Source organism: Oncorhynchus masou, chromosome 9 (genome assembly GCF_036934945.1).
Source record: "Oncorhynchus masou masou isolate Uvic2021 chromosome 9, UVic_Omas_1.1, whole genome shotgun sequence".
Lineage (NCBI taxonomy): Eukaryota > Metazoa > Chordata > Actinopteri > Salmoniformes > Salmonidae > Oncorhynchus > Oncorhynchus masou.
Genome location: NC_088220.1, coordinates 76182241 through 76197242, shown reverse-complemented (window position 1 = coordinate 76197242; position 15002 = coordinate 76182241). Strand labels below are relative to the sequence as shown.

The following is a 15002-nucleotide window of genomic DNA, read 5'->3' as shown; positions in this document are numbered from 1 at the left end:
TTGACTTGAAAGGTGGAAGTGCTGGGCTAGAACAAAAACATGCTAATTTGTGGGTGTCTCTCCCTCCTCCTCCCTCCCTGACCCTCTCTCTCTCTAAGGGTCAGACAATGGCAGTGGTAGCAGTGCCCTGGTGTCCTCAGTGCCTGCTGGTTCTGTGCCTTACAGTCTGTCCCTCAGTGCCCATGTGTCGTCCCCTCATCCCATCTGTAGAATAGAGTCCAACTGTCCCCTGGACCCACTCAACTACCTCAACACAGAGAAAACCCAAGCCACGGTACCTTGTGTGTGTGTGTTCATATGCATGCATGTGTGTGTGTGTGTGTGTGTATTTGATATACAGTCAAATCAAATCATATTGGTCACATACACATGGTTAGCAGCTGTTAATGCGAGTATAGCGAAATGCTTATGCTTCTAGTTCCGGCAGTGAAGTAATTATACAACAAGTAATCTAACGATTACCCAACAACTACCTAATACACACAATCAAAAGGGGTGAATGAGAATATGTACAGTTGAAGTTGGAAGTTTACATACACCTTAGCCAAATACATTTAAACTCCGTTTTTCACAATTCCTGACATTTAATCCTAGTAAAAATTCCCCGTTTTAGGTCAGTTAGGATCACCACTTTATTTTAAGAATGTGAAATATCAGAATAATAGTAGAGTGATTTATTTCAGCTTTTATTTCTTTCATCACATTCCAAGTGGGTCAGAAGTTTACATACACTCAATTAGTATTTGGTAGCATTGCCTTTCAATTGTTTAACTTGGGTAGCCTTCCACAAGCTTCCCACAATATGTTGGGTGAATTTTGGCCCATTCCTCCTTACAGAGCTGGTGTAACTGAGTCAGGTTTGTAGGCCTCCTTGCTCGCACACGCTTTTTCAGTTCTGCCTTCAAATGTTCTATAGGATTGAGGTCAGGGCTTTGTGATGGCCACTCCAATACCTTGACTTTGTTGTCCTTAAGCCATTTTGCCACAACTTTGGAAGTATGCTTGGGGTCATTGTCCATTTGGAAGACCCATTTGCGACCAAGATTTAACTTCCTGACTGATGTCTTGAGATGTTGCGTCAATATATCCACATATTTTCCCACCTCATGATGCCATCTATTTTGTGAAGTGCACCAGTCCCTCCTGCATGAATGCACCCTCACAACATGATGCTGCCACCCCTGTGCTTCACGGTTGGGATGGTGTTCTTTGGCTTGCAAGCCTCCCCCTTTTTCCTCCAAACATAAGGATAGTCATTATGGCTAATCTGTTGTATTTTTGTTTCATCAGCCCAGAGGACATTTCTCCAAAAAGTACGATCTTCGTCCCCATGTGCAGTTGCAAACCGTAGTCTGGCATTTTTATGTCGGTTTTGGAGCAGTGGCTTCTTCCTTGCTCAGTGGCCTTTTAGGTTATGTCGATATAGGACTCGTTTTACTGTGGATATAGATACTTTTGTACCTGTTTCCTCCAGCATCTTCACAAGGTCCTTTGCTGTTGTTCTGGGATTGATTAGCACTTTTCGCATCAAAGCACGTTCATCTCTAGGAGACAGAACGTGTCTCCTTCCTGAGCGGTATGACGGCTGCGTGGTCCCATGGTTTTATACATGCGTACTATTGTTTGTACAGATGAATGTGGTACCTTCAGGCGTTTTGGAAATTGCTCCCAAGAATGAACCAGACTTGTGGAGGTCTACAATTTTTCTTTGCTGATTTCTTTTGATTTTCCCATGATGTCAATGTCACGTTCTGACCTTAGTTCCTTTGTTTTGTCTTTTGTTCTAGTATGGTCAGGGCATGAGTTGGGTGGGTTGTTGTTAGTTGTTCTATGATTTTCTATTTCTGTGTTTGGCCTGGTATGGTTCTCAATCAGAGGCAGCTGTCAATCATTGTCCCTGATTGAGAACCATATTTAGGTGGCCTGTTTTCGATTGTGTTTTGTGGGTGGTTATTTTCAGCCTTTGTGTGTCTGCACGAGACAGAACTGTTTCAGTTGTTTCTTTGTTGTTTGTTGTTCAGTTTTTTCATTAAATAAGATAAACACTTACCACGCTGCGCTTTGGTACTCACCTTCTTCCCACGACAGCCGTTACAGTGAAGCAAAGAGGCACTGAGTTTGAAGGGTGGCCTTGGTATGCATTGACAGGTACACCTCCAATTGACTCAAATATTAGCCTATCAGAAGCTTCTTAAAGCCATGACATCATTTTCTGGAATTTTCCAAGCTGTTTAAAGGCACAGTCAACTTAGTGTATGTAAACTTCTGACCCACTGGAATTGTGATACAGTGAATTATAAGTGAAATAACCTGTCTGTAAACAATTGTTGGAAAAATTACTTGTCATGCACAAAGTAGATGTCCTAACCGACTTGCAAAAACTATAGTTTGTTAACAAGAAATTTGTGGAGTGGTTGAAAAACTAGTTTTAATGACTCCAACCTAAGTGTATGTAAACTTCCGACTTCAACTATATATAGGCAAGCGGCATAGGCAAGGTGCAGTAGATGGTATGGAATCATGTAGTAACCCCCAAAAATGTTAACCAAATTAAAATATATTTGAGATTCTTCAAAGTAGCCACCCTTTGTCTTGATGACAGCTTTGCACACTTGGCGTTCTGTCAACCAGCTTCATGAGGTAGTCACCTGGAATGCATTTCAATTATCAAATGTGCATTGTTAAAAGTTCATTTGTGGATTTTCTTTCCTGCGTTTGAGCCAATCAGTTGTGTTGTGACAAGGTAGGGCTGGTATACAGAAGAAATCCATATTTGGTAAAATACTAAGTTCATATTATGTCAAGAACAGCTCAAATATGCAAAGAGAAACATTAGTCCATTGCTTTAAGACATGAAGGTCAGTCAATCTGGAACATTTCAAGAACTTTGAAAGTTTCTTCAAGTGCAGTCACAAAACCCATCAAGCTCTATAATGAAACTGGCTCTCATGGGGACAGCCACAGGAAAGGAAGACCCAGAGTTACCTCTGCTGCAGACGATGAGTTCATTAGAGTTAACAGCCTCAGATATTGCAGCCCAAATAAAAGCTTCAGAGTTCAAGTAACAGACACATCTCAACATCAACTGTTCAGATGAGACTGTGTGAATCAGGGCTTCATGGTCGAATTGCTGCAAATGAACCACTACTAAGGATACCAACAAGAAAAAGAGACTTGCTTGGGCCAAGAAACACGAGCAATGGACATTAGACCGGTGGAAATCTGTCCTTTGGTCTGATGAGTCCAAATTTGAGATTTTTGGTTCCAACCGCTGTGTCTTTATGAGATTCAAAATAGGTGAACGGATGATCTCTGCATATATGGTTCCCACTGTGAAGCATGGAAGAGATGTGATAGTGTGGCGATGATTTGCTGGTGACACTGTCAGTGATTTTATTTCGAATTTAAGGCACAATTAACTAGCAGGTCTACCACAGAATTCTGCAGCGATACGCCATCCCATCTGGTTTGCACTTAGTGGAATTATTATTTGTTCATCAAAAGGACAACACCTTCAGGCTGTGTAAGGGCAATTTGACCAAGAAAGAGAGTGATTGAGTGTTGCATCAGATGACCTGGCCTCCACAATCACCCGACCTCAACCCATTTTAGATAGTTTGGAATGAGTGAAGGAAAAGCAGCCAACAAGTGCTCAGTATCTGTGGGATCTCCTTCAAGACTGTTGGAAAAGCATTCCTGGTGAAGCTGGTTGAGAGAATGCCAAGAGTGTGCAAAGCTGTCATTAAGGCAAAGGGTGACAACTTTGAAGAAAGTATGTGTTATTTCATAGTTTTGATGTCTTCACTATTATTCTTGAATGTAAAAATTAAGAAAAACCTCTTGAATGAGTTGGTGTGTCCAAACTTTTGACTGGTACTGTACGTACGTATGAATGTCTGTGTGTACAGTATGACTGTGTGTGTGCACTCTCACTAGCATCATGAACCATCAGAATCCTTCATAGTTGGTAAATTCCCTCTGACTGCTCTGTCTTCATGTGAATGTTGTTCTAACTGCAGGTCAATCTGGCTGCAGGTCATCAGTTTGACCGGGACGTTGAGCTGTTGTTGTATTACCAAGACACCCATCAGCCTACTGCTATAGTAGAGGCAGCACAGACTTCTGCCAAGCCAGGTGAGGGGGGGGGGTACTCTGTTGTAGATGTGTGGAGATGAGATCAATGAGTAGTCTAGTCTACTACCTTAATCCATGTTTACATAGACTAACATGGTGAGACAGAAGATACAGTAGATGTAGAGATGGAGAAAGAGGAGCTGTTGAACACTTCTCTCTCTCTGTCTGTCTCTCTTTATTGCTCCCAGGCTCTCTGATGGGCGACCCAGTGGTCATGCTGAGCCTGTACCCAGAGTTCCCCAACGATGTGATGTCATCGATGACCTCACTCGGGGAATTCCTTTTTGTTGTGGATCGCTCTGGCAGCATGTCATTCTCCATGCACAATGGGTCTGGGGTTCAGGACAGTGCCAGCATATACACAGTGCCAGGGTATATACACACACACACACACACACGCACGCACACACACACACACACACACACACACACACACACACACACACACACACACACACACACACACACACACACACACACACACACACACACACACACACACACACACACACACACACACACCTGCACTAGTAAATTAACATCTCCATCTGCACAGGAGTCACCAAGAGGTAGTTTAGAGTGAAATCCAGTGCACAGTGGTTATGCTGTATTCTTCTGGTCTTTACGATTGTCCTATATGGTTTATTGAAGAGTAAAGAAACTTGTTGAATTTCTCTCTTGCAGGATACTCTGCTCCTCTTGCTAAAAAGCCTGCCAATGGGCTGCTACTTCAACATCATCGGTTTTGGGTCCAGATATGAGTCCTTCTTTCCGTAAGTGTTTTCTCCTTCCAAACCCTCGTCTCAATCAGTTCAAGTCAGTGTCTGAGGAGTTCAGTTTTTTACACATTTAGCTGTGTCATTCTAGGGTTTTATCATGTATGTTGTACCATGTAGTCCAAATCCAAAGATAATCAGTGACAGTGTTTGACAGTTAATGTTTACATCTTTTATTTTATTTCAAATCAAATTTATTTATATAGCCCTTTGTACATCAGCTGATATCTCAAAGTGCTATACAGAAACCCAGGCTAAAACCCCAAACAGCAAGCAATGCAGGTGTAGAAGCACGGTGGCTTGGAAAAACTCCCTAGAATGGCCAAAACCTAGGAAGAAACCTAGAGAGGAACCAGGCTATGAGGGATGGCCAGTCCTCTTCTGGCTGTGCCGGGTAGAGATTATAACAGAACATGGCCAAGATGTTCAAATGTTCATAAATGACCAGCATGGTCAAATAATAATAATCACAGTAGTTGTCGAGGGTGCAGCAAGTAAGCACCTCAGGAGTAAATGTTAGTTGGCTTTTCATAGCCGATCATTAAGAGTATCTCTACCACTCCTGCTGTCTCTAGAGAGTTGAAAACAGTAAGTCTGGGACAGGTAGCACGTCCGGTGAAAAGGTCAGGATTCCATAGCTGCAGGCAGAACAGTTGAAACTGGAGCAGTAGCACAGCCAGGTGGACTGTGGACAGCATGAAGTCATCAGGCCAGGTAGTCCTGAGGCATGGTCCTTGGGCTCAGGTCCTCCGAGAGAGAGAAAGAAAGAGAGAATTAGAGAGAGCATACTGAAATTCACACAGGACACCGGATAAGACAGTAGAAGTACTCCAGATATAACAAACTGACCCTAGCCCCCCGACACATAAAATACTGCAGCATAAATACTGGAGGCTGAGGCCTCCAGTATTTTTCAGGGGCAGAACGATGAGCTAATCATTTGCAGCAGGTAGGGGTAGAGCCTTCACGTTGACTGTATTACCGCCACACCACCTGTCACAAGTCCTGAAGGCAGTCAAATTCCACATGACCGTTTAGTCACTGTAGTTAGGCTTCTCCAAGCTCTGATGCTGCTGATGGTCATTAATAATCTAGCAAACGTTCTACCTTCCTGGTACTCAGCACTCTATTGTCCCTCTAATCAATCTGACATCAATGCAAATGTCATCAAACACTTCATGAGAGCCCATGAGCTCATGTTGTGCAACATTTCTGTAGGCTATGCAATTGCGTGAGAAAACAGAGTTTTGATGGCCTCTATAGGCTAGGCCTGCTATATTTATTCATCAACTTTCCTAATATTAAGCACATTGCTCATGAAAATGAACCATGGCAAAAGTGTCCTCCATTCGCTATTTATGTGCAGTCCTCCATTCGCTATTTATGTGCATAGTCCTCTATTTGCTATTGAAGTACTATTTTCTCATGCCCCTGTTCTGAGACATGTGCATGATAATGGTCCATTCTAAGTCAAAATAAATATCACTCATTTATTAAATGTAAAGACAACATTCAATTAAGAACAGTCTGATGGGTGACAATGTTAGAATATCACTTGTGATTTTTTTTCTCTTTTTTTGCACCTTTATTTAACCAGGTAGTTCAGTTCAGAACAAGTTCTCTTTTACAACTGCGACCTGGCCAAGATAAAGCAAAGCAGTGCGACAAATTACAACGCAGAGTTACACATGGAATAAACAATAACACAATAGAAAAATCTGTATACAGTGTGTGCAAATGAAGTAAGGAGGTAAGGCAATAAATAGGCCATAGTGGCGAAGTAATTACAATTTAGCATTAACACTGGTGTGATAGATGTGCAGATGATGATGTGCAAGTAGATTGATGTATTATCAGTGGTGATTTTATCATGTAAATCTTGGTGGGTCAAACAACAGCAACAAAAGATGTTGATTCATGCCAGCAAAGCCACAACACTAAACAATACATGTATTGACCTATAACGGTGACAAATGGTGCCCACAAAATGTTAGGGCCAACATAAAGCTGTCCCAAAAGCAGAGCTTTCTTTTCAGAACCAAATCAAATCAAATCAAATGTTATTTGTCACATACACATGGTTAGCAGATGTTAATGCGAGTGTAGGGAAATGCTTGTGCTTCCAGTTCCGACAATGAAGTAATAACCAACAAGTAATCTAACTAACAATTCCAAAACTAATTTCTTATACACAGTGTTTGGGGATAAAGAATATGTACATAAAGATATGAATGAGTGATGGTGCAGAGCAGCATAGGCAAGATACAGTAGATGGTATCGAGTACAGTATATACATATGAGATGAGTATGTAAACAAAGTGGCATAGTTAAAGTGGCTAGTGATACATGTATTACATAAGGATGCAGTAGATGATAGAGTACAGTATATACGTATGCATATGAGATGAATAATGTAGGGTATGTAAACATTATATTAGGTAGCATTGTTTAAAGTGGCTAGTGATATATTTTACATCCTTTCCCATCAATTCCCATTATTAAAGTGGCTGGAGTTGAGTCAGTGTGTTGGCAGCAGCCACTCAATGTCAGTGGTTGCTGTTTAACAGTCTGATAGCCTTGAGATAGAAGCTGTTTTTCAGTCTCTCGGTCCCAGCTTTGATGCACCTGTACTGACCTTGCCTTCTGGATGATAGCGGGGTGAACAGGCAGTGGCTCCGGTGGGTGTTGTCCTTGATGATCTTTGTGGCCTTCCTGTAACATCGGGTGGTGTAGGTGTCCTGGAGGGCAGGTAGTTTGCCCCCGGTGATACGTTGTGCAGACCTCACTACCCTCTGGAGAGCCTTACTGTTGTGGGCGGAGCAGTTGCCGTACCAGGCGGTGATATAGCCCGCCAGGATGCTCTCGATTGTGCATCTGTAGAAGTTTGTGAGTGCTTTTGGTGACAAGCCGAATTTCTTCAGCCTCCTGAGGTTGAAGAGGCGCTGCTGCGCCTTCTTCACGATGCGGTCTGTGTGAGTGGACCAATTCAGTTTGTCTGTGATGTGTATGCCGAGGAACTTGAAACTTACTACCCTCTCCACTACTGTTCCATCGATGTGGATAGGGGGGTGTTCCCTCTGCTGTTTCCTGAAGTCCACAATCATCTCCTTAGTTTTGTTGATGTTGAGTGTGAGGTTATTGTCCTGACACCACACTCCGTTGGCCCTCACCTCCTCCCTGTAGGCCGTCTCGTCATTGTTGGTAATCAAGCCTACCACTGTTGTGTCGTCCACAAACTTGATGATTGATTTGGAGGCGTGCGTTGCCGCGCAGTCGTGGGTGAACAGGGAGTACATGAGAGGGCTCAAAACGCACCCTTGTGGGGCCCCAGTGTTGAGGATGTTGTTGCCTACCCTCACCACCTGGGGGCGGCCCGTCAGGAAGTCCAGTACCCAGTTGCACAGGGCGGGGTCGAGACCCAGGGTCTCGAGCTTGATGACAAGCTTGGAGGGTACTATGGTGTTGAATGCCAAGCTGAAGTCGATGAACAGCATTCTCACATAGGTATTCCTCTTGTCCAGATGGGTTAGGGCAGTGTGCAGTGTGGTTGAGATTGCGTCGTCTGTGGACCTATTTGGGCGGTAAGCAAATTGGAGTGGGTCTAGGGTGTCAGGTAGGGTGGAGGTGATATGGTCCTTGACTAGTCTCTCAAAGCACTTCATGATGACGGAAGTGAGTGCTACGGGGCGGTAGTCGTTTAGCTCAGTTACCTTAGCTTTCTTGGGAACAGGAACAATGGTGGCCATCTTGAAGCATGTGGGAACAGCAGACTGGTATAGGGATTGATTGAATATGTCCGTAAACACACCAGGAACAGCTGGTCTGCGCATGCTCTGAGGGTGCTGCTGGGGATGCCGTCTGGGCCTGCAGCCTTGCGAGGGTTAACACGTTTAAATGTTTTACTCACCTCGGCTGCAGTGAAGGAGAGACCGCATGTTTCCGTTGCAGGCCGTGTCAGTGGCACTGTATTGTCCTCAAAGCGGGCAAAAAAGTTATTTAGTCTGCCTGGGAGCAAGACATCCTGGTCCGTGACTGAGCTGGATTTATTCTTATAGTCCGTGATTGACTGTAGACCCTGCCACATACCTCTTGTGTCTGAGCCGTTGAATTGAGACCTGAATCCAATGGAGAATCTGTGGAAAGAACTGAAAACTGCTGTTCACAAATGCTCTCCATCCAACCTCACTGAGCTCGAGCTGTTTTGCAAGGAGGAATGGGAAAAAATTTCAGTCTCTCGATGTGCAAAACTGATAGAGACATACCCCAAGCGACTTACAGCTGTAATCGCAGCAAAAGGTGGCGCTACAAAGTATTAACTTAAGGGGGCTGAATAATTTTGCACGCCCAATTTTTCAGTTTTTGATTTGTTAAAAAAGTTTGAAATATCTAATAAATGTCGTTCCACTTCATGATTGTGTCCCACTTGTTGTTGATTCATCACAAAAAAATACAGTTTTATATCTTTATGTTTGAAGCCTGAAATGTGGCAAAAGGTCGCAAAGTTCAAGGGGGCCGAATACTTTCGCAAGGCACTGTATCTCCCTGGCATATTACATAATTTATGTAGCAGCAGCATACAAGACATTTTTGGACTCACCTTATTGTGCTGTGCTCACTTGAACAGGAAGGTGGCGCGGCAGTCCTTCTTGTGGGCTCTAGAAAGATGCCCGAATTCCCGACTTGGAATAACCATTCAGTTATTTTTCCAGTCTGAGTTTTTTCCCCAGAGTTCCCAGTTCTCTTGAACGCGGCAGAAGTCATTCTGGATTTACCGCATGGCCAATGTATTAAAATTTTACCAATTGGATATCACACAAAATTGGAGAATAGGGGGTATTTAATTTAAGGATAAACATTCTCACGCAATGCCATTGGCCATAAGTTACGATTTTGTCTCATTGCTGCAACTCCCCTATGGACTTGGCGAAGGTCGAGAGCCTCACTGCTTCTTGACACACTGCTCGCTTAACCCGGAAGCCAACTGCACCAATGTGTCAGGGGAAACACTGTTGAACTGACGACTGCAGTCAGCTTGCAGGCGCCCGGCACAAGGAGTCGCTAGAACACAATGAGAAAAAGAAATCCCGGCCGGCCAAACCCTCCCCTTATCTGGACGACACTGGGCCAATTGTTCGACCCGTCCCATGGGTCTCCCGGTCACGGCCGGCAGTGACACAGCCTGGGGTCGAACCTGAGGCTGCAGTTGCGCCTCAGCCCTCATTGTTGAATTTGCGATTTCCAACTTGTTGTGTAATGTGTGTCCAATGAGCACCGATATGTTTTATCTATAATTTCTCATATGACAAAGTGTTGTGATGTTGCTATCAGTAATATGATGGCATGCTATTTATCGAATAAGTAGAGGGAAATGTTCTTCCCTTCTCATCCTTGTTTGACTGGGTCCTTCAAAAGGTACACACGTAGTGGTCCTCGGTCGAGTTTACTAGACTAAAGTACTTAAACAGCTGCAGACTGAATGTTCCGATGTAGTCTTTGTCTTCTTAACTCAAAGTGACTCTTACCATTTTCTGGTCTGGTAGAGTCTAACCATTCCTAACGTCCTGCTCAACACCGTCAGTATACTGGTCTCAATGTTTGATTATTCAGGGTACAGTTAGAACCATTTTACACGCCAGTAGCAACCTGGCAGTGTACTGGCCTCTTGAGATTTTGTTCTTCTCTGTTGAACGTTTCAGAGTTTCTAACCATCTCGTGTCGATCACGCTGGTCTAGTAATTCTTTAGGGGAAAAAGGGGAGTTCCCTCCTTTGGCATAATGTTTGTGCTCACGTGGGCGTGGTTACTGACTTGGCAAAAGTCTCCATGAAAAAACGTTATCTCATTTAGAAGGCTAAAATCACATTTAATCTTCTCACAAAGAGTTTAATATTTAATCATATACGTTTTACAATATTTAGATGTAAACCTGACCCCTTGAATGTGTACACTTTCAGAGATACAGCTATTTAGTTATATTGTCCTTAACGATATCACATAACAACAACTGATTTTATATGATTAGTGTTTAAGTCCCACCAACCATTTTGAACATTATTTACATTACAAATATTGTTTCAAGAAATAGACTACATTTTCTTCATATCATGTTTCTTTAGACCTGTCAAAAATAAGTAATGGATATATTGTGATATTGTGACTATATTAAATGGATTTATTATACTTTTTAAAATGTAGATGTTCCAAAGGTCTGCATCAGTGGCTTGTTTAGGCTATGCTTGGAAGGCTATGCTTGGAAGGCTATGCTTGGAAGCCAGGAGATGCTACACATGCTTATACTAATAGCGGTCAATTGCCATGAGACCAGCAGTTATTTGGTGACAATTACTTGGCTGACAAAATGTCATGACTGCCACAGCTCTAGGTAGGGTAATATTAAAATGTCCATGTCCTATAATATGTTGTGGTGATGACCCTTTGACCTTGTGTGTGTATGTCTATCTGGACATCAGTAAGAGTGTGGAGTACAGCCAGAAGACCATGGATGAGGCTCTGCTGAAGGTGAAGGCAATGAGGGCTGACCTTGGAGGTACAGAGATCCTCCAGCCTTTAAAACATATCTACAGCCAGCCCTGCCTCCCTGACCAGCCCAGACAGGTAACTTACACACCTTACATAAACAAACACCCCATAGATAAATGTGTCTGCACTTTCTGTAACGATGGTTCCATTGAGAAGCTCATGCATTACTTTACTGTGGGTTATACACTGACAGTTGGGATGATCTTCACTGTGGGTTATACACTGACAGTAAGGATGATCTTTACAGTGGGTTATACACTGACAGTTGGGATGATCTTTACTGTGGGTTATACACTGACAGTAGGGATGAACTTTACTGTGGGTTATACACTGACAGTAGGGATGACCTTTACTGTGGGTTATACACTGACAGTTGGGATGATCTTTACTGTGGGTTATACAGTGATATTAGGGATGATCTTTACTGTGGGTTATACACTGACAGTTGGGCTGATCTTCACTGTGGGTTATACACTGACAGTTGGGATGATCTTTACTGTGGGTTATACACTGACAGTTGGGATGATCTTTACTGTGGGTTATACACTGACAGTAGGGATGACCTTTACTGTGGGTTATACACTGACAGTTGGGATGATCTTTACTGTGGGTTATACAGTGATATTAGGGATGATCTTTACTGTGGGTTATACACTGACAGTTGGGCTGATCTTCACTGTGGGTTATACACTGACAGTAGGGATGATCTTTACTGTGGGTTATACACTGACAGTTGGGATGATCTTTACTGTGGGTTATACAGTGATATTAGGGATGATCTTTACTGTGGGTTATACACTGACAGTTGGGCTGATCTTCACTGTGGGTTATACACTGACCGTTGGGATGATCTTCACTGTGGGTTATACACTGACAGTTGGGATGATGTTCACTGTGGGTTATACACTGACAGTTGGGGTGATCTTTACTGTGGGTTATACACTGACAGTTGGGATGATCATCACTGTGGGTTATACACTGACAGTTGGGATGATCTTCACTGTGGGTTATACACTGACAGTTGGGATGATCTTTACTGAGGGTTGTACACTGACAGTTGGGATGATCTTTACTGTGGGTTATACACTGACAGTTGGGATGATCTTCACTGTGGGTTATACACTGACAGTTGGGATGATATTTACTGTGGGTTATACACTGACAGTTGGGATGATCTTTACTGTGGGTTATACACTGACATTAGCGATTATCCTTTTTCATCAGCTCTCCCGCTACAGTGAAAATCATTTCTACTGAACAAAAATATTGTAACGGCTTTCTTTATGTGAAGGAGAGTCGGACCAAAATGCGGCGTGGCTATTGAGATTCATGTTTAATAAAACAAAGGAAACACGAATCAATACAAAAACAATAAACGTAACGTGAAAACCGAAACAGCCTAAACTGGTGCAAACCAACACAGGAACAATCACCCACAAAACCCAACAACAAACAGGCTACCTAAATATGGTTCCCAATCAGAGACAATGACTCACACCTGCCTCTGATTGAGAACCATATCAGGCCAAACATAGAACTAGACAAACTAGACATGAAACATAGAATGCCCACTCATATCACACCCTGACCAAACAAATCATAGAAACATACAAAGCAAACTATGGTCAGGGTGTGACAAATATAAATGCTACATATAACAATTTCAAAGGTTTACAGTTCACAGTGGTGTAAAATACTTTAGTAAAAATACCTTCAAGTACTACTTAATTCGTTTTTTGGGGTAACTTTACTATTTATATTTTTGACTACTTTTACTTCACTATATTCCAAACACACACATTGTAATTTTTACTCCATACATTTTCCCTGACAAACCAAAGTACTCATTACATGTTGAATGCTTAGCAGGACAGGAAAATTGTGAAATTCACGCAATTATCAACACACATGGACCTTTTGTAAATAATTTTGGTGTGTGTGCCCCTGTCTATCCATACATTTTAAAAACAAGAAAATGGGGGCCTCCCGGGTGGCGCAGTGGTTAAGGTTAAGGGTGGCTGTACTGCAGCACCAGCTGTGCCATCAGCAGACCCTGGGTTCGCACCCAGGCTCTGTCATGACCGGGAGGCCCGTGGGGCGACACACAATTGGCGTAGCGTCATCCGGGTTAGGGAGGGCTTGGTCTGTAGAGATTGTCCTTGTCTCATCGCACACCAGCGACTCCTGTGGCGGGACGGGCACAGTGCGCGCTAACCAAGGTTACCAGGAACACAGTGTTTCCTCCGGCACATTGGTGCGGCTGGCTTCTGGGTTGCATGTGCGCTGTGTTAAGAAGCAGTGCGTCTGGTTGGGTTGTGTATTGGAGGACGCATGACTTTCAACATTCGTCTCTCCCGAGCGATGAGACAATATTGTAGCTACTACAACAATTGGATACCATGAAATTGGGGAGAAAAAGGGGTAAAAACTTTAAAAGAAAATATATGTAAAAAAAAACAAGAAAATGGTAAATAAGTTATTTTAAATCTACTTTTAATACTTAAGTTTATTTGAGCAATTACATGTACTTTTCATACTAAAGTATATTTAAAACCGAATACTTTTACTCAAGTAGTATTTTACAGGTTGACATTCACTTTTACTTTAATAGAAAGTTACTCATGTATCTATACTTTTACTCATGTATGACAATTGGGTACCTTTTCCACCACTGACAGTTCATAAAAGGAAATCAGTCAATTGAAATACATTGATAAGGCCCTACTCTTAGGTTTCACATGACTGGGTAGGGGCGCAGCCATTGGCCCGTCCATTTTGAGGCCAAGCCCAACCACTGGGGGATCCAGGCCCAGCCAATCAAATTGAGTTTCACCCCACTAAAGGGCATTATTACAGACAGAAATACCCCTCAGTTTCATCAGCTCTCCAGGTGGCTGGTCTCAGATGATCCTGACGAGGAAGAAGGCGGATGTGGAGGTCCTGGGCTTACGTGGTTACACGTGGTCTGCGGTTGTGAGGCCGGTTGGACGTTCTTCCAAATTCTCTAAAACAACATTGGAGGTGGTGTTTGGTAGAGATATTCAATTCTCTGACAACAGCTCTGGTGGACATTCCTGCAGTCAGCACGCCAATTGCGCGCTCCCTCAAGGACATTTATGGAATTGTGGTGTTTGTCCAAAGTGCATTTTAATGTGGCCTTTTGTTGACCCCAGCACCTGTATAGTGATCATGCTGTTTATTCAGCTTCTTGGTATGCCACACCTGTCAGGTGGATGGATTATCTTGGCAAAGGAGAAATGCTCACTAACCGGGGAAGTCAAGAAATGTGGCCACAATTTGAGACCAATAAGCTTTTTGTGCATATGGAACATTTCGGGGATCTTTTATTTCAGCTCATGAAACATGGGACCAACATGTTATATTTTTGTTCAGTATAAATGCCTCTGCCAAAGCCTGCCACCTTTTCCTCCAACGGAGACGTTTCTTTATAAATGCCTGCATGTAATTTTTATTGACTGTATTTAGTTTGGTTTATGCATACATGTGTTGATGACGTAATGTATATTATAAACTGGATGGTTCGAGAACCTGA

General features: G+C 42.9%; 1 protein-coding gene across 1 annotated transcript in view; it reads left to right on the top strand.

Annotated features, from left to right (window-relative positions):
* The window catches only part of LOC135546637 (von Willebrand factor A domain-containing protein 5A-like), a 51385-nt gene that overhangs the window by 10889 nt on the left and 25494 nt on the right, over positions 1 to 15002 (top strand). Inside the window, exons 5-9 of the mRNA XM_064975227.1 lie at positions 99 to 274; positions 4020 to 4134; positions 4323 to 4498; positions 4819 to 4907; positions 11380 to 11524. Of these exons, the coding sequence (XP_064831299.1) occupies positions 99 to 274; positions 4020 to 4134; positions 4323 to 4498; positions 4819 to 4907; positions 11380 to 11524 (701 nt within the window). The remainder of the gene's footprint in view (positions 1 to 98; positions 275 to 4019; positions 4135 to 4322; positions 4499 to 4818; positions 4908 to 11379; positions 11525 to 15002) is intronic.